This window comes from Hyla sarda, chromosome 1 (assembly GCF_029499605.1).
Source record: "Hyla sarda isolate aHylSar1 chromosome 1, aHylSar1.hap1, whole genome shotgun sequence".
Classification (NCBI taxonomy): Eukaryota; Metazoa; Chordata; class Amphibia; order Anura; family Hylidae; genus Hyla; species Hyla sarda.
Window position 1 is genome coordinate 301,324,344 of NC_079189.1, and position 27,733 is coordinate 301,352,076.

Genomic DNA, 27,733 nt, shown 5'->3' on the forward strand with positions numbered 1-27,733 from the left:
AAAAAAATATATATATATATATATATATTATAAGTATGTTATTTAAATTGTGTTCTACATCCCTCTGTCACTGCAGAAAAGAATATACTGTTATATGAAAGTCTACAGTCGGCTGTAGCATCCAAATGCTTGATAAGTCTAGTGCCCATTACAACAATCAAAGCTGTATTGCTGTGTGATAGCTATAAGATCCTTCACTTCTACTTTATCGTATGACTGATGCTGTCAGTGAATAAACATCGTTTCCGCATAAATGCCACTAATATTTTCAGTAACAGTTATTCTGCTATGCTACCATGCATAGTATAATGGAACTTGATTCTATGGCCCCATTGTTCTGTACATTGAATGTGTATGTGTCCCTTAGATGGACATAAACAAGGAGAAATCAGACAGCTGTAAATAAGTTTACTCAACCTATTTTATAATGGAATGAATGACGAGTCTAGGTTTTTAACGAGGAACCTTTTTGAAATCACCTGGCATTCTGCATTGATTGCTAATAAAATAAAGTTTAATTGTTATCTAAGTCCCAATTGTAGACAAACACAATCTAATAAAACTAAAAACACCCAAACAATCATAATTGTTTTGTTTGAGTAAACATTCATAGGGCAGGGAGAAAAAGTGAAAAAGCAAGTGAACCTCTGTTGCATTATTCGGAAAATGTGTTTAAAGAGATGCAACTTCAGACTTTTCCCATTAAATAAAGAGAGACATAAAGCCTCATTACTAACAAGTCTGTTATGCTCAGGGAAGACTTATTAGTCTGGACCATGCCTCGCAAACAAACAACGTTCGAAGGTGAAAAAGGCTACAAAGGCATTGCTAAAGCCATCAATCTGCATTGATGGAGAAAATTCTGAACTGTGGATGCTTACTCTAGCCATTCTAACAGCCAGTCCTAAAAGATGTGAAAAAGAACCCTAGGATAAAAGCAAAGGACTTTCTGATAAATCTACAACTGCAAAAAGCTCTGTTCACAGTTCGACTAATAATACAAAAAATTTGAATGGTATTTATTTGAAGGACATTTTGTGACAGAAGCTGCAATTGTGTGTATGGTTTTCCCAAGAAGACCATAAGGATGTTATACACTGTTTCTAAGAAAATGCTCTGTGGACAGATGGAAAAAAAGTGGATTTTTTTTTAAAATCACAAATGCACAAGGGAAATGGGGGAAAAAGAAAGCTAAACATCAACAACAAATTCCATTCCAACTGTGAAGTGTGGAGGGAGGAGCAGCTGATTGAAAGCCTGGATGCTGTGTGATCATTGAGGAAACAATGTGACAGATTTCCTATTGAAAATGCACCAGAATTCTAGCATATGTGTAGAAAGAGGAGTGGTCCGGCACTAGCTACCTGCTGCTGTTCAAGCCTTGACACTTATCCGGAGGTTTAGACGCTATCCCTAGGAGTCAATCCTGTAGCCTGTCTGGTGCTGTACACGCTGTATGATATAGTGCAGTTCAATATTGTAGAGAGAACTGAACAAAAGCGGAGCACTCACCAGGTACTTGAAACAGGGACGATGCTTGACCGATGCTTGATGAAGCGCCAGCTTTCATACCCCCGCATGTGTTCCACCTCGCTCCCCTGTCTGTAAAGCCACTTTCACTATTCCAGTGAAATTAAAGAAGTCCCTGTTTCAAGTACCTGGTGAGTGCTCCGCTTTTGTTCTCTCTACAATATAGAATTCTGGCATAATTTGCACCACAGAATCTGCCTAACATGACGTGCACCAAATTTATTATGGGTTCTACACACTTTTTATACACATTTCTGCCAGTTCAGGGGCAAAACCTCTTCCTAAAGGACTTGGCTTCTATAAAAAAAAAAGATGTAGCTTAAAATGTAAAACTGTGCATCAATAATTTCACCAGAATTTATTTCTGGGGCAAAATTGTGGCATAGTTTATACCAATTAATAGTTAGTAAATAAATTAGACCAGACAGTCTAAAAATGTTTTAGTTTTATCAAACAGCTTGATATACTTTGACAAATCTTAGGCATTTTTAGTAAATCTGGACCAAGAATGCAAAGATCCTTCAAAAGATTTTACAGGAGAATATGAGGGTAACAGTCCCTAACCTCAGGCTGAAGATATTGGCTAATGCAACAAGGCAATGATCCAAAGCACAGAAGTAAATCAACTAAAGAATGGTTGAAAAAGAAGATGTGTCTTGGAATGGGCAAGTTAGAAGCATGACCTTAATTTTTTTTTTTTTTTTTAAAGGGGCTGTAAAGTTAGTGTACTTCATTATATAGTGTCTGTGTTTCATGGTGATCTTGCAATTTTTATCTGATTTTTCCCCCAAGGTAAATTTTTTACAGCAAACGAAATGAGTGTTGTCTCAGGTTTTCCCAGGTTGCAATGCAACCCAATACATTACATCACTAGTCAGGTGATTAGAAGGAGCCTGTTTTTGCTTCATTGGGTGGAGTGACCGCTGGGTGGTAGGAAGATAGTTCTGTTTTTGCAACAGCTGGAGGCACCCTGGTCAGAAAACACTGGTCTATTGCACTGAAGGGATCACAGGTGTATTTCAATGGGTGGGCTGGCTGATGTGTGGGAGGGAGAAAACTGACCACTCACAAACAAGAAACTATTGGATTTGAAGTTTAAGGAAACAAACTGTAACAGGAAATAGCCAGTTCACAAAAAGATGGCCTCAGTTTTATGCTACAACATAGCCAATTAGCCCAAGACAAGTGTGGATCCTTCCTAAGCATGTCCATTACTGTCTAGCAGGTAAGTACTAAAATCACTCTTAATGGTAGATTACTCCTTTAACCCGATTGAGATGTTGTGGCAAGACTGAAAGAAGGCTGTGCACACAAAGCATCCCAAAGATCTGAACTGAAACACAGTTGCAATAAGAATTAAAAAGAATGATCCAAATTCATCTTTAACATTGTGCAAATGGTAGTTGCAGCTACAGAAAAACTCTGGTGAAGGTAACAGCTGCTAAAGGTGGGTCTACAGGTTATAAAATTGAAGCGTTCACTTACTTTTTTTCCTTGCATGAATGAACAGTACACATATGTGTATGTTAGTTTTAATTGTGTCTGTTTATGGGTACATTCCCACACAGCGTATTGGCTGCGTATTTGCTGCTGCGTATTTTATTTTCTCTGTTGAAGTCAATGGGTAGGAAAATACGCAGCACCAAATACGCAGCAAATACGCAGCAAAATATGCCGTGTGGGAACGTACCCTATAGCTGCGTCTTAGATAACAACCAGGCCCCATTGAGGTAGTCAGGTAGTTCCAATGGGTTCACTTGCTTTTTCTTGTAAATTCTCAATATTCCACTGCCTAGACTATACATCTAGTAGGTTATAGTATGAACCTGTAGTAATTTGGTTGTTGTAATCATTCGGACACCCTGGTCTTTTGAAAGCTGCTCCTATTTGGACACATCAGGTACAAGGGGGTCACTTTTGGTAGAATACATTGACAGTGGCAGATTCTATAGACTTGCAATATACCAGTTTGTGATGGCATACACACTTTAGATTTTCATTTATAAAAGTATTTCATATATGTATAACATCTTATGTCATAGAGATAACCCTTTTTTATCTTTGCTTGAATATGTATATAGTTTTACTGTAAATTTATTTTCAGAATTTGTGGATTGTAAATGTTAGACAAAGGGGATATATACGCTCAGCCTCCAGCCTGCAAGAAGTTGCTCTATTGCCTTGCATGATAACTACATATATCATGCTTCTTGAACGCTACCATATTACCATTATTGCCATATTGTTTACAATGATAAGCAATATGGGTGAATGCTACCAGCATGCGCAAGAGGTATGCTCATTTTGCATACATATACATACATGGTTTTTCTCATATCAGAATACTGAGGATCTCGAAATGTGGATTATGTTTTATAAAGTGAGCTGTTTTATAGAACCATGTTCTTTACAAAGCTTCTTTCAGCTTGTTTCTTTGTAAAGTTTCATAACAACACTTCAGCATCACATGCACGTGTTCTACACAGAGTACTTTACAAGCTGCACTTAACATAGTATAATATGAATTTTATGGTCATTCGTGTTTATTCTCTTTTATTATTTAAGCCTTTCATTTACCATGTATAAATATGTATGCTGCAATGTACAATGATGCTTTTACCCATTTTGGCTTAGATTCTATGTCATATTCATCCCAAGTCCTGACTACATTTCTATGAAAATATATCATTATAAACATTGGAAATAGGCAGCTACTGATTTAGAGTGTTAGATAGCTTCTAGTTTTTAGATATCCTAAACATTATGCCTGACAAACGGCAGATGTACAACTCTTTTTTTTTTTTTTTAAACCTAGCAGAAGAAAATGGTAAAATGTCTTTTTATAAGCCCTGTATATACCCCTTCCAAGACCTTAACATCCATTGCTGCCATTGACAAATCACTTCTAAGTTTTTTCTGAGGAGTTGCCTAGAAAAACGGTACTTAAAGGAGTAGTCCAGTAGTGAACAAGTGGTGAACAAATTATACCCTATCCTTAGATCCCCTATCCCCTATCCTTTGCAGATCGCGGGGGTCCGACCACTGGGGCCCCCCCGCGATCTCCTGTACGGGGCCCCGACAGCCCGCGCGAAGGGGGCGTGTCGACCCCCGCACGAAGCGGCGGCCGACATGCCCGCTCAATACAACTCTATGGCAGAGCCGGAGTGCTGCCTTCGGCAATCTCCGGCTCTGCCATAGCGATGTATTGAGGGGGCGTGTCAGACGCCGCTTCGTGCGGGGGTCAACACTCGCTATCTGGCCGGAGAGCCTGGCCCCCGTACAGAGAGATCGCAGGGGGCCCCAGCGGTCGGACCCCCTGCGATCTCAAACTTATCCCCTATCCTTAGGATAGGGGATAAGTTTTTCACCACTGAACTACCCCTTTAAGGTAGCACTGTACGGCTCATATGTGAAACATATACTCTTTGACTGTTCAGATAGAAGGTGCAGCAGTGGGAGGTAAGAAACCATGGCCGCTCAGAGGCATCAAGGCCTCGGATTTAGAATTTTAGCAAGAATGGCACTTTTAATCCCATAAATTGAAAATTATTTATAGGATATGATCATTGACATTAGAATCTAAAAGTCTTCTGCCAGGTTATGACATTACATGAATTTAGAAATTTGTCATGTTTTCATGCGAGGATTCAAATGACCAAATACATGGACGCACATAAACATACCTGTGATTATACAGGCAGATATGTCCTTCATATGCTAACTTAAAGGGTAATCCGGCTTTATACATATTATCCCCTGATGTATGATCGCAGGGGTCCCGCCGCTGGACACCCCCCACGATCTCGGTGCAGCCCCTAGCATTCTGTTCCAGGTGCTGCCTCCGAGACGGGGATGTAACGTCAGGGCCACACCGCCCAGTGACATCACACCACATCCCCTCCATTCATGTCTATGGGAGGGGGCGTGACACCCCCTCCCGTAGACATGAGGAAGGGGGACCAGGGGGAGGGGGTTGTACCCCTAGGGGTGCATGATAATGTGATGCCGGGTAAGACCAGTTGTGCCTAGTGGAGCAGCAAAAAATGCCTCTTTGCATTTTTAATGCCAAAATTCTTTAAATTCCCATCTAAAAGGGCCATGTAAGGGCTTGTTTTTTGAGGGTTCAATATTACATTGTATTGGAATTACCACAAAATCTAAGGCTAACCCAGAAAAAAAATGTGTGTGGTAAAATTAAGTGGCCACCATACTGTTTGTTTGTTTTCATACAGTACACTCTAATGTAAAAATGACATGCTATCTTTATCCTGTTGGTCAGTTCAACTACAATACCTAATATACAGTGGGGCAAAAAAGTATTTAGTCAGTCACCAATTGTGCAAGTTCTCCCACTTAAAAAGATGAGAGAGGCCTGTAATTTTCATCATAGGTATACATCAACTATAAGAGACATATTGAGAAAAAAAAAATCCATAAAATCATATTGTCGGATTTTTAAAGAATTTATTTGCAAATTATGGTGAAAAATAAGTATTTGGTGAATAACCAAAGTTTATCTCATTACTTTGTTTTATACCCTTTGTTGGCAAAGACAGAGGTCAAACATTTTCTGTAAGTCTTCACAAGGTTTTCACACACTGTTGCTGGTATTTTGGCCCATTCCTCCATGCAGATCTCCTCTAGAGCACTGATGTTTTGGGGCTGTCACTGGACAACACGGACTTTCAACTCCCTTCAAAGGTTTTTTATGGGGTTGAGATCTGGAGACTGGCTAGGCCACTCCAGGACCTTGAAATTCTTCTTAAGAAGCCACTCCTTAATTGCCCAGGCGGTGTGTTTGGGATCATTGTCATGCCACGTTTCATCTTCAATGCCCTTGCTGATGGAAGGAGGTTTTCACTCAAAATCTAGTGATACATGGCCCCATTCATTCTTTCCTTTACCCAGATCAGTCATCCTGGTCCCTTGACAGAAAAACAGCCCCAAAGCATGATGTTTCCACCTCCATGCTTTACAGAAGGTATGGTGTTCTTTGGATGCAACTCAGCATTCTTTCTCCTCCATACCTGAAGAGTTGAGTTTTTACCAAAAAGTTCTACTTTTACTTCGTTTCATCTGACCATATGACATTCTCCCAATACTCTTCTGGATCATCCAAATGCTCTCTAGCAAACTTCAGACAGGCCCGTACATGTACTGGCTTAAGAAGGGGGACACGTCTGGCACTACATGATTTGAGTCCCTGATGGCGTAGTATGTTACTGATGGTAGCCTTTGTTACTTTGGTCCCAGCTTTCTGCAGGTCATTCACTAGGTGTCCCCCCCCCCCCCCCCCCCCGTGTGGTTCTGGGATTTTTGCTCACTGTTCTTGTGATCATTTAGACACCACAGGGTGAGATCTTGTGTGGAGCCCCATATCGGGGGAGATTATCAGTGGTCTTGTATGTCTTCAATTTTCAAAAATTTGCTCCCACGGTTGATTTCTTCACACCAAGCTGCTTGCCTATTGCAGATTCAGTCTTTCCAGCCTGGTGCAGGTCTACAATTTTGTTTCTGGTGTCCTTGACAGCTCTTTGGTCTTGGCCATAGTGGAATTTGGAGTGTGACTGTTTGAGGTTGTGGACAGGTGTCTTTGATACTGATAGGTTCAAACAGGTGCCATTAATACAGGTAACGAGTGGAGGACAGAGGAGACTCTTAAAAAAGAAGTTACAGGTCTGTGAGAGCCAGAAATCTTGTTTGTTTGTAGGTGACCAAATACTTATTTTCCACCATAATTTGCAAATAAATTCTTAAAAAATCCGACAATCTGATTTTTTTGATTTTTTTTCCTCATTATGTCTCAAATATCAAAAGATTTTTTGCTGCAATTCTAGACTCTACTCAAAAAAGAAGAACAGGTTTCAGTCATAGTTGAGGTATACCTATGATGAAAATGACAGACCTCTCAAATCTTTTTAAGTGGGAGAACTTGCACGATTGGTGGTTGACTAAATATTTTTTGGCCACTTAACCTATATATATATATACATATATATATATATATATTGTTTTATTTTACTACTGTAAAAAGATGCTTTAATCACTCTATTCTGACCTCTATTTTTTATTTTTTTTGATGATGTGACAAAAAATCTACAATTCCGCTGTTTGGTGGAATTGGAGGTAGGAGGTGGACAGCACCCCCCTTGCCAACCCCCCTTCTCCCAAGGACGCCCATGCTCTGAAGACATTCTTATTTAGGGTTGTTTATAGATTCGGATTATTTCTGTATCCCGGCTCCCTTTTTCATCACTGAAACTTGACATTTAAATAATACTACTCCATCTCAAAAAGGTGTACTTGATGAACAAGTCAACTACATGAGTAGGTATTGTCGATAGCTTTATAGGGTTGTGTTTCCAGCTAGTTGAACTTGCTATCTTGTTATCATACACAAAGTACGGGCAAACATAAGCAATAGGATGGACAATGGACATAGGATCAAACATGAAGATAACCTAAAAACAATGCTTAAAAGAGAGAGGTTATTTTAAAGGGTAAAAGCATGCCAAACCCATGCTGAACACAGAATGGATATTTCTGTTCACTAAGATTTCCAGTTGAAGGCTACATCTGTGACGGCACTTACCTCTCACATACTCGAACTGTCCATGCTGCAATGATCCAGGATGAGATACTAAAAACCAGAAGAACTGTGCCTGGACAGATGGTCATAAGAGTCTTCATTACAAAGCGAGTATTGAAATTGATCTTATTGAGTGCACCAATGCTCCTTGAAGAGGCATCAGTGAAAAGCTTGCTATGAAGGAGCATTACTCGTCCAATTAAATATAGCCTCAAGAACATGGGAATAGATAAGATGATGTCTATGTCAGCATTGGCTACTGAAGTTGTATAGTAGAAGGCCAGACGGGCTGTCCATGTAAAGGAGTACTGTCCAGGGATGGGATGAATGGCACACACAGTCAACTCTAAGGTGATGAAAAATATCCTTTCATAGGTCATGGCTATTCTCCAATCATCTGCTCCATTGTCCACCATGAAAAGCTAAAAAAAAGAACAGTAATGCCAGAGATAATTAGTATAGATTGGAAATATATTTGATAAATATATTTTAGCAACACAAAAAAAGATTATTTAAAAAAATTCTTTTGTTTCAAAATATTTTTTATAAACCTTCATAGTTGTGTTAGTGTAACCCCTTTAGAGTAAATGTTAGTGCTCTAACTGCCATTACTGAGCCCCTGAGAGTCCTCTACATGGTTCACACCTATTTATTATTCTCTCTTTTCTCATTTCAGGGGGTGAGACCAGAGCTGGGCTGTTTGTCAGCAGTACTCAGACAGGGACTTATATCCCTTTTTTATCAGACCAATCAAATGACAGCAATCAAATGACAGCCCAGCATTTGTGGGCCTTTATAGAGCAGACTAGATGGACCAAATGGTTCTTATCTGCCGACACATTCAATATTTCTATCTACTCTTTACTTCTATGCCATGATGAAGTGCTGGTTCAAGTGCACTGTACTAAACTGGCGGGAGTGTGCTGGGGGATGATTTACTTCCTAAATGGAATGTGGAGGAAGAAGGAGGTTACTCATGCACTGGCTATGCAAGGTTCTATGAAAGCAAAAATTAAAGAAACTATAGCAGCACAGCAAGGAAGGGGTTAGACTAATAACTGAACTGCTGCTGATCATGATGATGTAGGCCTGCAAAGTAAAAGAAGAGGGGGAACTATTACGTTCAGGAGGCAGCACTGTGTACATACAGTAGTAGAAACACAAGTGACAGCTGCCCAGAACTTTATGGGTGGTCAGAGATAAGAGGAAAGCCTTGATTAACCTTTTATTCACAGTGTGGATCATCTGAAGGTTGCAAATAGGTGCACAGATTTCAGGTACACAGTCTATTGAGACACCTATTGGCCAAGACTTTAGAGCTTTTAGTGTGGTATGGAGTAATTTAGGTAAATGGAAGGATTTATAAATATTTTAGTAATCACGTAGACTACGAAATGAAGAAATATTGAAATATTTGGGGGAGATTTATCAAAACCTGTCCAGAGAAAAAGTTGCTGAGTTTCTCATAGCAACCAATCAGATCACTTCTTTCATTTTTTAGAGGAATTTTCAAAAATAAAAGAAGCAATCTGATTGGTTGCTATGGGCAACTCAGCAACGTTTGCTCTGAACAGGTTTTGTTGACATGTGTACTTTAGATGATCCCTACTTGTTAGTAAACTGATGACAAAGTCTCCCCCTCCTGGGCATATAGAAGCTGTTATCCATGGGGAAACCATGCAGTAAGTTTTCAGTTCCTTTGCAGCATTACAAATCAATGGATTGTATGTGTAATACAGTACAGGACAGATGCTCCAGAGCAAGAGATACTCTTTGGAACTGTTATTCACTCCCCTCTCTCTTACCTTATTACTCCCTAATAAGGTGTATGAAGGTGGTTTTCTAAATTGGATAACCCCTTTAAAACAAGTAGATTCATTGCAGACAACCTCTTTAAGTAGTTGACACAGCGTTCAGTCGATCGCCACAGAACCAGCTCCTGCTACCTTTGTTGAAAAGCTGCTAATCTGCATTTTCCAGAAAAAGAATATTTCCATCTTGATAAAAAATTATAATAATATGAATATATATATATATATGGCCTGCGGTCTCGTTTTGCCACTGTCCTAACGGACTCACTGAATGAAAGGATATATTTTACTAAAAGGCTACATTTAATAGTGTCGTCCGTTAACTGCTTAGATACTACATAGCCTACAAGAACATTATAGGGTGAACTAAAGATGACTATATAATATACTGTGCAGGTATTGTGGTGAAGGGAACCTTTAGGGTATTCTTTTCTAACCTATGCAGTAACCCAGGTCTGTACTCCTGTCATCCTCTGAACCTTGGGCATTACAAAAGGGCATCCACCAAGGGTGCCTATTGTCAACTCATTTTTTGTGGGTAACACCAACAGACTGCTGTATATTGCATTCCTGAGATAAAATAATATGAATGTGCAATGCCATCCATTACACAGTATGCAGATTGTTTCTCACCATTATTTGTAGATAACATCAATAGATGACTAAATGCTGCTCTTCTGGGATCATATAGTTGAAAAATAACATATAACTGAAGAGAGATGCTGGATGTTATATACTGGCCACACCTGTTCAATTGCTTGTTAACACAAAGAACTAATCAGCCAATCACATGTCAGCAACTCAATGCATTTAGGCATGTAGACGTGGTCAAGACAACTTGCTGAAGTTTAAACTGAACATTAGAATGAGGAAGAAACAGGATTTTAGTGACTTTCAACATGGCATACGGGCTGGTCTGGGTGTTTCAGAAATAGCTGATCTACTGGAATTTTCACACACAACCATCTCTAGGGTTTACTGAGAATAGTCTGTAAATAAGAAAATATCCGGTGAGCAGCAGTTGTGTGAACGAAAATGTTTTGTTGATGTCAGATGTCACAGGAGAATGGGCAGACTGTTTCGAGATGAAAAAAAAGGGCAACAATAACTCAAATAACCACTCGTTACAACCAAGGTATGCAAAATACCATCTATGAACCCCCAACACATTAAACCTTGAAGCAGATGGGCTACAGCAGCAGAAGACCACACCAGGTGCAACCACTGTCAGCTAAGTACAGAAATATTGAGGCTACAATTCATATTCACAGAATATTGCCTGGTCTGATGAGTCTCTATTCCAGCTGTGACATTAAAAAGGCAGGGTCGAAATTTGGTGCAAACAACATAAAACCATGGATCCATCCTGACATGTATCAATGGTTAAGGGTGGTGGTGGTGTTGGGGACATTTTATTTGCACACTTCGGGCCCCTTAGTATCAATTCATTAAGCATCATTTAAACATGACAGCCAACCTGAGAATTGTTGCTGCCCCTGTCCATTCCTTTATGACCACAGTGTACACATGCAGACAACACACTCATAGTAGCTAGTGAATGATATGTGGTTGCCATTCGGTGCCACAACAATAGCATTTTAATGACTCTTTCCTAACATTCATATGGCAGTGATCTACAACAAGGACCTCACGATAGACTGACAGTCTACGCAGTGCATATTTCGGTAAAAATTACACCTTATCATTATTCTGTAGGTACATGCGGTTAAAATGATACCCTACTTATATAGGTTTGATTTTGTCGCACTTCTGGAAAAAATCATAACTACATGCAGGAAAATTTATACGTTTAAAAATGTCATCTTCTGACCCCTATAACTTTTTTATTTTTCCATGTACGGGGCGGTATGAGGACTCATTTTTTGGGCCGTGATCTGAAGTTTTTATCGGTATGATTTTTGTTTTGATCGGACTTTTTGATCACTTTTTATTCATTTTTTAATGGTATAAAAAAAGTGACCAAAATACGCTTTTTTGGACTTTGGAATTTTTTGCGCGTACGCCATTGACCGTGCGGTTTAATTAATGATATATTTTTATAGTTCGGACATTTACGCACGCGGCGATACCACATATGTTTATTTTTATTTTTTTACACTGTTTTATTTTTTTTATGGGAAAAGGGGGTGATTCAAACTTTTATTAGGGAAGGGGTTAAATGACCTTTATTAACACTTTTTTTTTACATTTTTTTTGCAGTGTTATAGGTCCCATAGGGACCTATAACACTGCACACACTGATCTCCTATGCTGATCACTGGCGTGTATTAACACGCCTGTGATCAGCATTATCGGCGCTTGACTGCTCCTGCCTGGATCTCAGGCATGGAGCAGTCATTCGTCGATCGGACACCGAGGAGGCAGGTAAGGGCCCTCCCGGTGTCCGGTCAGCTGTTCGGGACGCCGCGATTACACCGCGGCGGTCCCGAACAGCCCGACTGAGCAGCCGGGTCACTTTCAGTTTCACTTTAGAAACTTCTAAAGGGTTAATACCGCACATGGCCGCGATCGGGGATGTGTGGTATTAGCCGCGGGTCCCGGCCGTTGATGAGCGCCGGGACCGACGCGATATGATGCAGGATCGCGGCGCGATCCCGCTTCATATCGCGGGAGCCGGCGCAGGACGTAAATATACGTCCTGCATCGTTAAGGGGTTAAAGGAGCATCACAGGCTTGAAACAATCTTATTTTTCCACTATTTTGAAAGGGTGCCAATAATTTTGTCCAGCCCATTTTTTGGAGTTTGGTGTGACATTATGTCCAATTTGCTTTTTTTCTCCCTTTTTTGGTTTAGTTCCAATACACACAAAGGGAATAAACATGTGTATAGCAAAACATTTGTTATTGCAATCCTTTTATGTGAGAAATACTTCATTTTCTAGAAAGATATCAGGGGTGCCAACATTCACGGCCATGACAGTAGTTATAGGGGGGGCAAAGATTAGCTGTCGCACTTGGGATCTTGTTCCTGAAGGGGCCATGAAGGCATCAGCGTATGGTAGATAAAGTGCCTGTTTTGCATTGGGACCAAGGATCTTTAAGCTATATCTGTATGATACTAATGCCTTATCTAATGCATATGTCATACCCACATAAAATACAATACATCCATGCAGGACCATTGATAGTATCGATTTTTTCCTAGGACTGCAGGTAGCAGCGATGACAAGATGTTTGTTGTCATTGCTATGAATCTAATATTTATTATTATTAACAACAATAATAATAATTCTTAATTTAATGTTGATATACGGTATCGTATTATAAATCCTTTATATAGAGAGAAATGCTAGAAAGTACCACACCGTGTCCTCCCAGCATTTCCCCCCCGCCTCAAGTGATATTAATGGTTTCCATAGCAACAATACAACCGCAGAAGCAATTGCTTTTTCATTCATAGACACACCACTATGTGAGAGCAGTGTTTTGTAATTTTAGTGACAGGGAACTGATCTTTTCAGTTCTGCGCTATCTCTGTAATACAGGACACTATTACCGTAAGTGATGTGTGGTATTAAAGGGGATTTAAAGGGATAAAAATTATTTATACTGGCTAAAATAGTAAACTTCTCAATTTATGAACCCTAAAAAATATCACTGCTCTCCCCTTTGTATGTCTGCCTGATTAATGAGGCACAAAAACCTGGGCTGCCATCACCACAAAGGGATATGACAGACTGGCCCACTACGAATGGCACAATATCACACAGATACCAGAGGCAATTTATAGGTAGGTATATTAAAGGGGTTAGCCAGGAATAGTAAAACACAGCTAATTTCTTTCAAAAACAGCTCCACATCTGTCTCCAGGTTGGGTGTGGTATTACAACTTGGCTCCATTCACTTCAATGGAACTGAGCTGCAGAACCACACCCAACCTGGAGACAGATGGGGAGTGTTTTTTGAATAAAAGTAGCTCTGTTCTTCTATTCCTGGATAACCCCTTTAAGAAGTTTAGTATCTTAAAGTTATGGCATATTATTACAAATCAGTAACTGTACTGTATGTTATTTATATGTATTTTCATCAAAAAGTCCTGTGTGTGCACATTTTACACTTTTCAAATATAGTTAGGTATGTAAACCTTTCTTGTTCTTGCATGTACAGTTAATTCCAATTCTTTGCGCAGCCAATCATATAAAATCTGATGATTATGAATAGAGATGAGCGAACTTTTGAAAAATTCGATTCGGCCAATTCGCCCAATTTTTCGAAAAAATTTGGTTCGTTCGGATTTATTTGCGGCGAATCTATATTGAAAACGGCTATTTATGGATTACAGAGAGCCTCAATAGGGGTGTAGAACACTTTGCTTTGTTCTAACACGCATATGGAGTGTGCTGGGGTAGTGAAATAATACTGTTATTCAGTATGACATACAGATTACCGGCATCACTTTTAGCATCACTGCCGCAGAGCGGCACAATGACACAATCTGGAGTTGGCAGAAGCATGAGGAGACCATTGAAATTTAAGATTTTTTTTTAATAGAAATGTAAGCTATTTAAATTGAAATTGAGGATTTTGAAATTGAACTTTTATCTCTCAAGTTTTAGTGGATAAAAAGACCAAATTTAACAAGCAGTCACATGTCAGCACAATGACAGAGCCTGGAAAAGGCATCAGTATGATGAGACCATATATTGGCTGAATGGATGCTTGGAGTTTTTGGCAGCATGGGCAGACCATGTAGTGTCTGAATGGCACAGCCTGGAGTTGGCTGAAGCATGAGGACACGATATAGTGTCTGAATGGCACAGCCTGGAGCTGGCAGCAGCATTAGTAGAAACTAGGGCTTCACAATCCCTAAGATTAAAAGATAAATTTTGAAATTTAAGATTTATGGTAGCTAGTGCTACCATAACATTTTTTAGGCCCAGACCCAGCAGCATCAGTAAACCATATATTGGCTGAATGACACAGCCTGGAGGTGGCTGAAGCATGAGGAGACCATATAGAGTCTGAATGGCACAGCCTGGAGTTGGCTGAAGCATGAGGACACCATATAGTGTCTGAATGGCACAGCCTGGAGCTGGCAGCAGCATTAGTAGACACTAGGATTTCACAATCCCTAAGATTAAAAGATGAATTTTGAAATTTAAATTTAAGATTCATGGTAGCTAGTGCTACCATAAAAAAAATTTAGGCCCAGGCCCAGCAGCATCAGTAAACCATATATTGGCTGAATGACACAGCGTGGAGTTGGCTGAAGTATGAGGAGACCATATAGTGGCTGAATAGCACAGCCTGGAGTTGGCAGAAGCATGAGGAGACCATTGAAATGTAAGATTTTGAAATAGAAATTTAAGATTTTGAAATTGAAATTGAGGATTTTGAAATTGAAATTTTAAGTCCCAAGTTATAGTGCCCCAGCGTGTGGGTACAAAAGACCAAATGTAACAAGGAGTCACATGGCAGCACAAGGACAGAGCCGAGAGATGGCATCAGTATGAGGAGACCATACATTGGCTGAATGACTGCCTGGAGTTTGTGGCAGCATGAGGAGACCATATTGTGGCTGAATGACACAGCCTGGAGTTGGCTGAAGCATGAGGAGACCATATAGTGGCTGAATTGCACAGCCTGGAGGTGGCTGAAGCATGAGGAGACCATTGAAATTTACGATTCTTTAATTTAAATGTAAGATTTTGAAATTGAGGATTTTAAAATTGAAATTTTAACTCCCAAGTTTTAGTGCCCCGGCGTGTGGGTACACAGGACCAGATTTAACAAGGAGTCACATGTCACATCGCAGCACAATGAGAGAGACTTGAGGTGGCAGCAGCAGCATGAGGGCCATGCCAACTGTTGACTGGGGGTGTCGGATGTCACTTGGGTGAAGTGGATTACTGAGTGGACCGATCAATCACGGCTGCTGGGTTGCTGGTCGAGACACGACTGCTAGCTGACACCGGGAGCTCAGACCTCTCAGGACTCTGGCTGCCACACGCCCCTACTCTGCTGCGACCTCTGCCTGCCCCTGATGAATTTAGGCCTCTGCCATTCCACTGTGCACATCATGGCTCTACTCTGCTTATTGCGTATATGAGGGGAATCCAATACGCTTCACTAAACTTAAAACAGTATTTGTCTAGAACAGCAGCAGATGTGTACTATTGGTTGTCCTTTCACAGTATATAGACCCTTGACAGATTAACAGGTACAAAATAGTACACTACTTAGATGTAGGTATGTGGTATGCACTAATGAGGGCAGAAAAATGTGCTACAGTATACTGAAAAATACATATTTTTACCTGTGTCCCAGATTTTAAAATTCCTTTATAATCAGAAAATGTCAGAATGCCACCTGACATTCAAAACAATGAAATGATAGATACGTTCTTTGAAGAAAAGGATCTTTCATTAGTTGACAATTTGAGTATATTATGTTCCAGGAACAGGAAAACATGATACAACGTAATTCTGTATTTGAAACACCACAACAAAGAATGAATGACTTAAAGCCTACTGGAACTGAGGAACTTCAAAATGGTAAATCAACCGCCTAGGATAGTCAATCAATTCCAACAGCCTGTGGTCAGTATCCACAGTTCCCTGTTTCTGCTAGTCCTTGGCAATATTCCTTTTATTACTGCTCTGGTATCAACATGGCAATAATGCTGGGAGAGTAACTCAAGGATACCCACATGTTTCCTACAATACACAGTCAACCAATCCTTATAATCAGTCATCTGCATTTGCAGTGCCAAATTCCTATAATACAAACCAGCCTTACTCTGATTTCAATGGACAGACTCAACACAGATGTATTCAGTTTTTGGCCCCTTTGGTGCCAATTTGCCATACAATTATGCAGATCCATTCTCTTCTTCAAATCAGAATCCAGTGCAGAATCCATACTCTTATAGTTCTACTGGAAATACAGGCTGGCCATGGAGTTCTTTGCAATAATGAACAAAACACAATGAAAGATGAAAAAAGATGAAAAGATGAAACAAGACAATGATCTCTGGATTCAATATCTGAATTTTTAATTAAAATAATTTGCAATTGACTACTTGCAGTAGTACTATTTATGCCAATGACATTTGTAGTTTTTGGCACATTTCTTAACTGTGCTAACATTTTTGTATGTTTTTGCATTATATTATCTAAAGTTAACATGTCTCGCCAGTATTTCATTTTTATAAGCAAAATGTTTATTTTGATATATTTTTCCAGTTTTTCTAAGGGCACTTGCTTAAAGTGTCTATAACTATTTTATATATTTGTTTGTTAGGAGTCACAATATATGATTGTGTTGTTTTGCAATTGTTATTTATATTTGAAAGATTTTGTGTTTTAAATAATTATGTGTTTGCTATCTTGTATTACAAAACTGAATTGACACTTTTCAGTTCTTAAGTAAAACATTAAGTCAGCACTCTTATCATCTGTTGAACAGCAATTAAAAAGTGAAATAATTAGTTTAAAAAAACATGCCATTTGAAAAAGTTTGGGGGGTTTGGTTTTCTCCAACAAAGGGGGAAAAAATACATATTTTTGCACAACAACAACAGTACACAACAGTGCTGCAGCACACAGTCGCTGTGTAATAAACCCAAAATTGCACTCTCAGATTAGGAATGGACTGTTGTGGAACAAAGAGGGCAGAGAAAAATGCATTACAGTACGCTTAAAAAACTTATTGGAGTAAAACACCAGCCGGTGATTACTTTTGCCTGGACTTTCACAGTATCTCGGCCCTTGACAGATGAACAGGTATAAAATAGTACACTACTTAGATGTACGTATGTGGTATGCACTTATGAGGGCAGACAAATGCGTTACAGTACGCTCAATAAACATATTGGAGTAAAACACTAGCCGGTGATTACATTTGGATGTCCTTTCACAGTATGTAGGCCCTTAACAGATTAACAGGTACAAAATAGTACACTACTTAGATGTAGGTATGTGGTATGCACTTTTGAGGGCAGTAAAATGCGGTACAGTACACTTAAAAATGCGTATATTTTTAAAACACCAGACAGTGATTACTTTTGACTGGACTTTCACAGTATCTAGGCCCTTAACAGATTAACAGGCACAAAATAGTACACCACTTAGATGTAGGTATGTGGTATGCACTTATGAGGGCAGAAAAATGCATTACAGTACGCTCAATAAACATATTGGAGTAAAACACCAGCCGGTGATTACTTTTGGATGTCCTTTCACAGTATGTAGGCCCTTGACAGATTAACAGGTACAAAATAGTACACTACTTAGATGTAGGTATGTGGTATGCACTTTTGAGGGCAGTAAAATGCGGTACAGTACACTTAAAAATGCGTATTTTTGTAAAACACCAGCCAGTGATTACTTTTTGCCTGGACTCTCACAGTATCTAGGCCCTTGACAGATTAACAGGTACAAAATAATATACTACTTAGATGTACATATGTGGTATGCACTGATGAGGGCAGAAAGATGTAGTACAGTATGCTTAAAAGAAACATATTTTTGCACAACACCAGCAGTACACAACAATGCTGCAGCACAAAAAAACTGTGTACTAAACACAAAATTGCACTCTGTCAAAGACTATTAGGAATTTTTAGATGCCCTGGAGCCTGGACCGCAGTAAATGGAGTTTAATGAAGTGATTCTCGTTATAGAATCGCGGCGATATTCGCATTCGTTGCAAATCAAATATTTAATGAAATTCGTAGCGAATTCGGGTTCGTCAGCTTCGATTCGCTTATCTCTAATTATGAATATTCTCTGAGATATTCTGAGTTTCTCTGGAAAGTTACCAATGACAGGAGTAATTATTTTCTAGACCACACTGAATTATCACATCTATTATTCTCAGTTGGTCTTTTTATAATTAATATTGAGGGTTTATTGTTTGGAGTCCAAAAATCAGACCCATACATTATGGGGGCAGTTCATCAAGAGTGGTATAGGTGAACATCTTTTTACCCCATTAATTCATGTGGTGGAACATGGTGCAGGGCATGTGATAAATCTGGTGCTGATCTTATTTCTTACTTCAGTACTCCACTTTGTCGACTTTTTGTGCGACTTTTAACCCGTGCAACAATATGTGAAACTTTTTATTAATGCTGTCCATTGGCAGTATTGTAAGCCAAGTCAGGACTGGAGTAGATTTACACGTTAGTTAGCGCAGTTGCGACAAAAGATGTGACACTGAAAAGTCGCATACCATGAATTCTTTACCACTGCATGATTTACCTGAAATCACAACTTTGTATGTTTTTTTTTTTTTTAAACTTCTAAATGAAATTTGCAATGAAAAGTCACTAAACAGCATCTGAGACAATTTGTGCAACACATTTACACCACAAAACCAGGGTAAAACCAATGATAAATTCCCCCTTTGTCAATTTACACCACAAAACCAGGGTAAAACCAATTATAAATTACCCCCATGTCCATTATTTTGGGGACATAAGGTTGCCTTACGTAAATTAATAAACTGTCTATAAAAATAAGAAATCTTTTTCCAGTGCCTGTAATAATACATAATGTTTTCTTTTTTTAAGCTGTAGAAGCTTGTTTAGGTTAAAATTATCATATTTAATATTTATCATTATTTTACGGAACACAAATGGGGAGATTTACTTACTAGTGTTTGCTTCTAGACTCTGATGTAAAATAAGTGAAAATTTGGTGCATTGCATTACCTTTCACAAATGAAGCAAATGCACGTTAAATATAATATACCGCGCCTGGCATTACTTTTTAGTTTTGAAACTCAACAAAAGGGTGTTTTTTTTTGGGAGGGGGGGCATGGACATTGTATAGCAGGAAGGGGACGTGGCTTAAAATGCAGCATGTTCCATAATTGTGAATATGTTTCTTTATAGATTACACACTCCTAACAACATGTCAAAAAAATTTATTATAATTCTTAAATATAGATGTATGAGTTGCAAGTGATTTTAATTATATGATAAATGAACTATATTAGAATGTTTATTTATTTATTTATTGCAAGAACCACTTTTAAAGGGGTATTCCGGGCAAAAACATCTTATCCCTTATCGAAAGGATAAGGGATAAGATGTCTGATCGCGGGGGGCCCGCCGCTGGGACCCCCTGCGATCTCCCTGCAGCATCCGCATTCTATGCGGGAGCTGCGTCTCCAGTTTTGGAAACCTCTGGGTTTCCGGGACTGGGGACGTGATGTCACACCACGCCCCCTCCATTCATGTCTATGGGAGGTGGCATGATGGCCGTCACGTCCCTAGCCCCGGAAACCTGGAGGTTTCCGAAACTGGAGAGAATGCGGGTGCTGTTGGGAGATCGCGGGGGGATCCAAGTGGTGGGCCCCCCACGATCAGACATCTTGTCCCTATCTTTTGGATAGGAGATAAAATGTTTTTACCCGGAATACCCCTTTAACATACATAACAACTGTATTTTTTATTTCTACAGCTCATTCGACAATTATCATTATAAAGGCTTTACTATGAATATTTTGTGAACTGGTTAGTATTCCAAGTCTTCATGCATTCTTGCATGTCTAACTCTTACTTTTAACAATGGATGAGCAAGCTGAACAGTTGCTACAATGCATATAAAAAAGTTACTTGTTTTTGCACCTTTCACTTCTTTGTAGTCACATGCAAAAACTATTGGCACTACCATTTGACTAGATATCCATCAATTCATTCTATTAGCCCGCAGGCCGAACCATGTAACAATAACAATAATTCAATGTACTGGGCTGCTGTTTCCTCTCTGGACGGACATATGACAGGAAGAGAAGTGACCTGTAGAGCTTAGATGAGGCATCAAGTGACAAGGTCACTTAGGGCTATGGATAAGTTTCTTGCGTCTCCTGTTTTCAAGTGTCACCTTTCAGTGTGTAAGACTCATGTCACCTTACTTATCTCCCGACATTAAATACTTCTGTAAGAGTCACCATTTAACCTGACCTACATGAAATATTTCTGCTGTTGACTAGTTAGTTAATACTTTTGGAATGTTTCCTTTTATTATGTCCCATACAACAATTTTATACAGCTATGCAGAGAACTACAGTGAAGGCCCAGTCAAGTGAATGGGCCGATTGCACAGAGTGGCTTTGTAGGTGTGATCAGTGATTAAATAATAATGTTTGGGACATTCTTGCCTTTCCTCTTTTTATGCCTTTATTTTTTTAAATACACTTCGATCTAGGGCATTTGTGGGCCCTTGTGCCCCAGGCCTTCTGCTGTGAGATATGCTCCCTTTAAATGAGCACAGTTTATGTTGGTGACGAATAGAATCCACATTGCTTCCAGATGGTGTTCTCCTCTTTTGTCCTTTTCAATGGAGGTTGAGCGGACTAATACCATCATGCTTTAAGTCAGAAGTCAGGTTCGGAAGGACATCCTTGATTAATTCTATAAAGTCTGGCAGCCATGGCTTGATTTTCCACATGCTTCGGATGTCTCCTTTTATTTACACCTTTGACTGTATATTTTAGGTTTGCTTCTTGGTTTCATACCCCCCCCCCACCCCCTTTTTATTATATGTCCATTTGTGTAAATTTTTTGCTTAGTTTTGTGTTATGCGACCTGTGCTGCCCCATCCCTTCCCCACCCCTCCCCGTTTATTTTATGTCTCATCTGCCCGATTCCTGTTCCCCCTCCCTGGTTTATTGGGAAAGGGCTTTTGTATTTGTGTAATTCATACTTGGTATTTGTACTTGTCGTGCCCCATTCGGGAATGCTCGGTTTGCTGTATGTACCGGTTTCTTATGCTTTCAATAAAACTATTTTGTTTGACACTAAACAAGGCAATTTCTTATTTCCTTTCAGTCGAAAACTTAGAGGATGTAAAAGAGTCCCCTATAAATTTTTTCCCTCATGACCAAAAATAAGATTATACAATTGTACATTGTGCATCAGAGCTACTTAGCCCCTGTTAGGCTATATTCACATGGCAGAATTTCCACATGCGGAATTCCGTGTCACTGCTCCTGATTTTTCCATTCCATTCCTCCTCTCCCCTCTTTCTCTTCCCCACTTTTTGTCACTTTTCTCTCCTGTCTCTTTTGCATAGCTACACTAGGTTATCCAATTTCAAAATGACACATGAGCACCTTGTTTGTATTTTATTAATTTGTTTTTGTGGTTTGTACTGTTTTATACAGTCTGGATCTGTTTATGAGACTTTCTAAATGCTGGTACATGGAAGGTTTTTGTATATGTATATATATATATATATATATATATATATATTTTTTTTTTTTGTAATAAAAAAGTGAATGGTGCCAGCTGCTGTTCCCTGCACACCCTGATGACCAGGAGTGCTATTGTGAAGGGAATTCCCTACATTCTCACAATAAATGGGGGTCCTAGAGGTCGGACACTCATTGATCATAAAGCAATGGCTCATTATATCAATATTATATAATGTTAGGAGATTGGAAACTCTTTTACCTAGACCATGTCATTCCTTGTCATTCAAGATTTAGAGGGATTGTCCAATTTGGCATTCTCTTTGCTATACAATAGTTTTCCCTATTTTCCAAATATTTAGGAATGGAAAGATAGCACTAGTTTATAAAATCAATCTACTTTGTTGGCAAATATGCTGGATTACTTAATGTTTATTGGAGATGAGTAAAACAGGATTCCATTAACCTGATGAGCTTTCTGCAACATGGTTGCTTGTTGTATACAAACACATGCAATGGTCACCCTATTATTGGACTACATACTGTTGGTTCTAAGCCAGGGAGGCAGCATTGAGACCACTTTATGACATAATCAAAGCAAATACCTGGATCTCTCGTGCGTGGTACATGATGATGAGTCCAAGTAGGATAGCAGTTGAGAGGCTAATAAGGCATTTCAGTGCAAATGAGTATGAGGATTCCTAAAAAAAAAAAAAAAAAAGAGCAAGATATTAAAAATGACTGCTGCTCATACTGATTAAAAGAAATACAAATAAATGCCACTGATTTTTTTGTTCCCATGTTGCACCTCCCCCTCAAATTCTACTAGTCAGTGTATGTGTGTTTGTTAAACTATCTTCCTATTCATTTTGGAGTATTCACATTATAAAACTACATTATTATTATTATTATTATTCACATTATGATACTTTAGCAATACTACAAAAAATAATACACAAAGACCACATCTGAATGTAAAGAAAATCTGTCGGGACTCCTATTTCCCTTACCAAATGTAATGCTCCTATAGAGAAAGCCGGTGAGTCCTTCTTAGCCACCCACAGTATGCTTGATAGCTGTTCTATAAAGTTCTCCTTACACATAGGGAGGAATTTATGAAGACAGTATGCCTGGCTTCTGGTTTTAAAGGGGTACTCTACTGGAAAACATTTTCTTTTAAATCAACTGGTGCCAGAAAGTTAAACAGATTTGTAAATTACTTCTATTAAAAAATCTTTATCCTTCCAGTACTTATCAGCTGCTGTATACTACAGTGGAAGTTCTTTTCTTTTTGAATTTCCTTTCTGCCTGACCACAGTGCTCTCATCTGACACCTCTGTCCATCTTAGGAACTGTCCAGAGCAGGACAATTCCTGGCTGATGTTTGCATTTAGAGGCGGGTTCCCGGCTGCTGATAGCACCTTGGACCCATGGTCTATGATGCAAACACAGCTCCATACATGTACAGTCATGGGCGTAAATGTTGGCACCCCTGAAATTTTTCTAGAAAATGAAGTATTTCTCACAGAAAAGGATTGCAGTAACACATGTTTTGCTATACACATGTTTATTACCTTTGTATTAAACTTTAGTAAGCCAAACTCCTTCTGGGAAAATGTCTTGTGGACAGATGAGACCAAGATAGAGCTTTTTGGTAAAGCACATGATTCTACTGTTTACCAAAAATGGAATGAGGCCTACAAAGAAAAGAACACAGTACCTACAGTGAAATGTGGTGGAGGGTCAATGATGTTTTCGGGTTGTTTTGCTGCCTCTGGCACTGGGTGCCTTGAATGTGTGCAAGGCATCATGAAATCTGAGGATTACCAGGGGATTTTGGGTCGCACTGTACAGCCCTGTGTCAGAAAGCTGGGTTTGCGTCCGAGATCTTGGGTCTTCCAGCAAGACTATGACCCCAAACATATGTCAAAAAGCACCCAGAAATGGATGGCAACAAAGCGCTGGAGAGTTCTGGAGTGGCCAGATCTAAATCCCATTGAACACCTGTGGAGAGATCTTAAAATTGCTGTTGGGAAAAGGCGCCCTTCCAATAAGAGAGACCTGGAGCAGTTTGCAAAGGAAGAGTGGTCCAACATTCCGGCTGAGAGGTGTAAGAAGCTTATTGATAGTTATAGGAAACGACTGATTTCAGTTATTTTTCCAAAGGGTGTGCAACCAAATATTAAGTTAAGGGTGCCAATAATTTTGTCCAGCACATTTTTGGAGTTTGGTGTGACATTATGTTTAATTTGCTTTTTTTTTTTTGTTTAGTTCCAAAACACACAAAGGGAATAGACATGTGTATAGCAAAACATGTGTTACTGCAATCCTTATCTGTGAGAAATTTTAGGGGTACCAACATTTACGGCCATGACTGTACTTCCTGGTGCGCCAGGAGTACCAGACAGCCAGGACATGTACATCTGTTGTCCTCTAGTGGTTAAAAGGGTACTCCAATGGAAAACAATTTTTTTTTTTTAATCAACTGGTGCCAGAAAGTTAAATATATTTGTTACTGTTATTTTAAAATCTTAATCCTTCCAGTACTTATCAGCTGCTATATTCTCCACAGGAAGTTGTATTTCTATCTGGAATTATTTTCAGCCTAGCCACAGTGCTCTCTGCTAACACCTCTGTCCATGACAGGAACTGAACAGAGTACAAGCAAATCCCCACAGCAAACTTCTCCTGCTCTCGACAGTTCTTGTTACGCACAGAGGTGTCAGCAGAGAGCACTGTGGTCAGACAGAAAAGAACTCCAGAAAGAAATACAACTTCCTCTGTATTCTGTATACAGCAGCTAAGAACTGGAAGGATTAAGATTTTTAAATAGAAGTCATTTACAAATCTGTTTAACTTTCTGGCACCAGTTGATTTAAAACAAAAATAGTTTTCCACTGGAGTACCCCTTTAAATAGTTTGTACAATTCTACACGCAGCGATACCAAATATGTTTATTATTGGAAAACAATAGGATCTGAATGAGCCCTGCTGTATTGTTACACACAGAATCTTTGCCTTCAAGGACTTTCTGAGTTTATTGGTTAGAAGCAGTAGAATTGACAATGCGTGTTGGTACTATCACGTGCCTTTCTCCGGTCCAGCGTCCTGGCTGGTCAAACACAGGCAGCTAATACAACTTCTATACCTAGACATACAGTAAAATGATTCAACCTAATCAAATGTAGAGGGTTCTATGGTAATCTATTTATTTCCATACATTTTGACATATGCTATTTTTTTTTTTAACAGGGAGAATTGAATAATAGTGTTGTAGATTGTAGATGTGCACCATGTCTGTTTTTCTACCCGAATTCACACTGTGATTTCTATCCCCTCTTTTTTTTTTTTGTTTGAACATGTTGTCTGCACTCTTCCCCACCCCCTCAGCCCAACCCTATATAAGTAGTAGTTAGCTACACATGGGTCATTTCTTTCCTAGCAGCCTCCCAGTCTGACTGGGAGAGCATGGTAAGTGAGCCATTACACCTTGTTCACACTGGTGTGGTGCTGTGCGGTGTCCGTTGCTGCCGTGGCGCCGTGTCTGCGGGGGACTGCGGCCCATAGACTGGACTGAGTGGCATTGGGGCCGCTCTGCTGGTGGGTCGTACCCCCTGTGGGCATTGGTGTCGCGGCGGTGGTGGTCGCCGCCCGGTGCTGCGCCATTTTATGCTAGGGACGTTAGGGACCCACTCTAAATAGGTGGCCTTGACGTGGCGAGTGGGCTTGTACTTTTTGATCAAAAATGTATACTAACAACCTGTTAGTTTTGATATTATGCTGAGAAGCAATCAGATCATTATACAAGATTGTAGATGTGCACCATGTCTGTTTTTCTACCCGAATTCACACTGTGATTTCTATCCCCTCTTTTTTTTTTTGTTTGAACATGTTGTCTGCACTCTTCCCCACCCCCTCAGCCCAACCCTATATAAGTAGTAGTTAGCTACACAAGCGCCATTTCTTTCCTAGCAGCCTCCCAGTCTGACTGGGAGAGCATGGTAAGTGAGCCATTACACCTTGTTCACACTGGTGTGGTGCTGTGCGGTGTCCGTTGCTGCCGTGGCGCCGTGTCTGCGGGGGAGTGCGGCCCATAGACTGGACTGAGTGGCATTGGGGCCGCTCTGCTGGTGGGTCGTACCCCCTGTGGGCATTGGTGTCGCGGCGGTGGTGGTCGCCGCCCGGTGCTGCGCCATTTTATGCTAGGGACGTTAGGGACCCACTCTAAATAGGTGGCCTTGACGTGGCGAGTGGGCTTGTACTTTTTGATCAAAAATGTATACTAACAACCTGTTAGTTTTGATATTATGCTGAGAAGCAATCAGATCATTATACAAGATTGTAGATGTGCACCATGTCTGTTTTTCTACCCAAATTCACATTGAATAATAGTGTATTTGCCAGATTTTTCTGCACAGGTTCTCTCTACCTTAAGGGTTTCGTTACTTGTTCAGGTTTTTTAATGCAATTATTGAATACTAAATAAGGAAAAGATCATACAAAGAAGACATATATAAACAAAACACTGGGACATCCCCTCTTTTCAAATCCATTCCTGGCTTTGTATCTAATAATTAAAAACCTGAACATGTGAACACAGTCTAAAGCACTAGCAACTGAACAAACAGGGCTATTCCACCTTACTCGGAGGGCCTCATATCAGCGGCATTATCTATCTATATAGTGGAAAGATGGAGGCTCAACCTAAGTAAACCACAACCTGGGTGCTACCAATGCTTCCTAGACAGAACAATTGCCAAACAAGAAAAAGTGAGAGCACATAAAGGCGCACACCACCAATTATACAATAAGTACTTTTATTAGATCAGGGGACACCCGCATCCTTAAACGCAAAGAACACAAATGCTCCCTAGTCACATAGTGCCCCAATAGAGGTAAACCAATCATGTTAAAGAAATTGCACTGATCCTAGCAGCAATAATTGATAGAGTAATTGCAAATCATTTCAAGTCATATATTATAATATCTGTGCAAAAAATCTAAAAGAACAAAGTGTAAAATATATAGTCATAATACCCGTAATCACAAGTTAGTAATAGCACTAGTCTAGCCAGTCACAAGTAGTGTTGAGCGGCATAGGCCATATTCGAATTCGCGAATATTCGCGAATATATGGACGAATATTCGTCTTATATTCGCGAATATTCGCATATTCGCTATATTCTCGTGTTATTTTCGCATATGCGAATATTCGCGTATGCGAAAATTAACATATGTGGATATTAGCATATGCAAGATTAACATACGTGAAAATTCGCATATGCGAAAATTAGCATATGCGAATTTTCGTATATGCGAATTTTAGCACGCCAGTCTCACACAGTAGTATTACAGCCTTCTTTACACCACACAAGCTGGAAGCAGAGAGGGGTGATCACTGTGATGTGTACTGTGAAGAAAAAAAAAAAAAAATAACGAATATTCGTAATTACGAATATATAGCGCTATATTCGCGAAATTCGCGAATTCGCGAATATGCGATATTCGCGAATAATATTCGAATTGCGAATATTCGCGAGCAACACTAGTCACAAGGGAGAAAAAACATATCAATGATACATCACATGGTAGGTACAGGAGCAGGTGTCCCCCCCAAAAACGGTCTCCACCCGTTCCATCA

The 27,733-nt window shown here is 39.6% G+C and overlaps 1 protein-coding gene across 6 annotated transcripts in view; it reads right to left on the reverse strand.

The window, feature by feature from the left end:
* Positions 1-27,733, reverse strand: part of LOC130269518 (small conductance calcium-activated potassium channel protein 2-like) — a 198,512-nt gene that overhangs the window by 103,129 nt on the left and 67,650 nt on the right. For all 6 annotated transcript variants that reach the window (XR_008843550.1, XM_056518116.1, XM_056518118.1 and 3 more), the window contains exons 3-4: positions 22,698-22,793; positions 8,123-8,541 (exon numbers count right to left, since the gene is read on the reverse strand). Coding sequence is in view for 5 of the 6 variants with exons in the window: in XM_056518116.1 (XP_056374091.1) it covers positions 8,123-8,541; positions 22,698-22,793 (515 nt within the window). In the remaining variant the exon portion in view is untranslated. The remainder of the gene's footprint in view (positions 1-8,122; positions 8,542-22,697; positions 22,794-27,733) is intronic.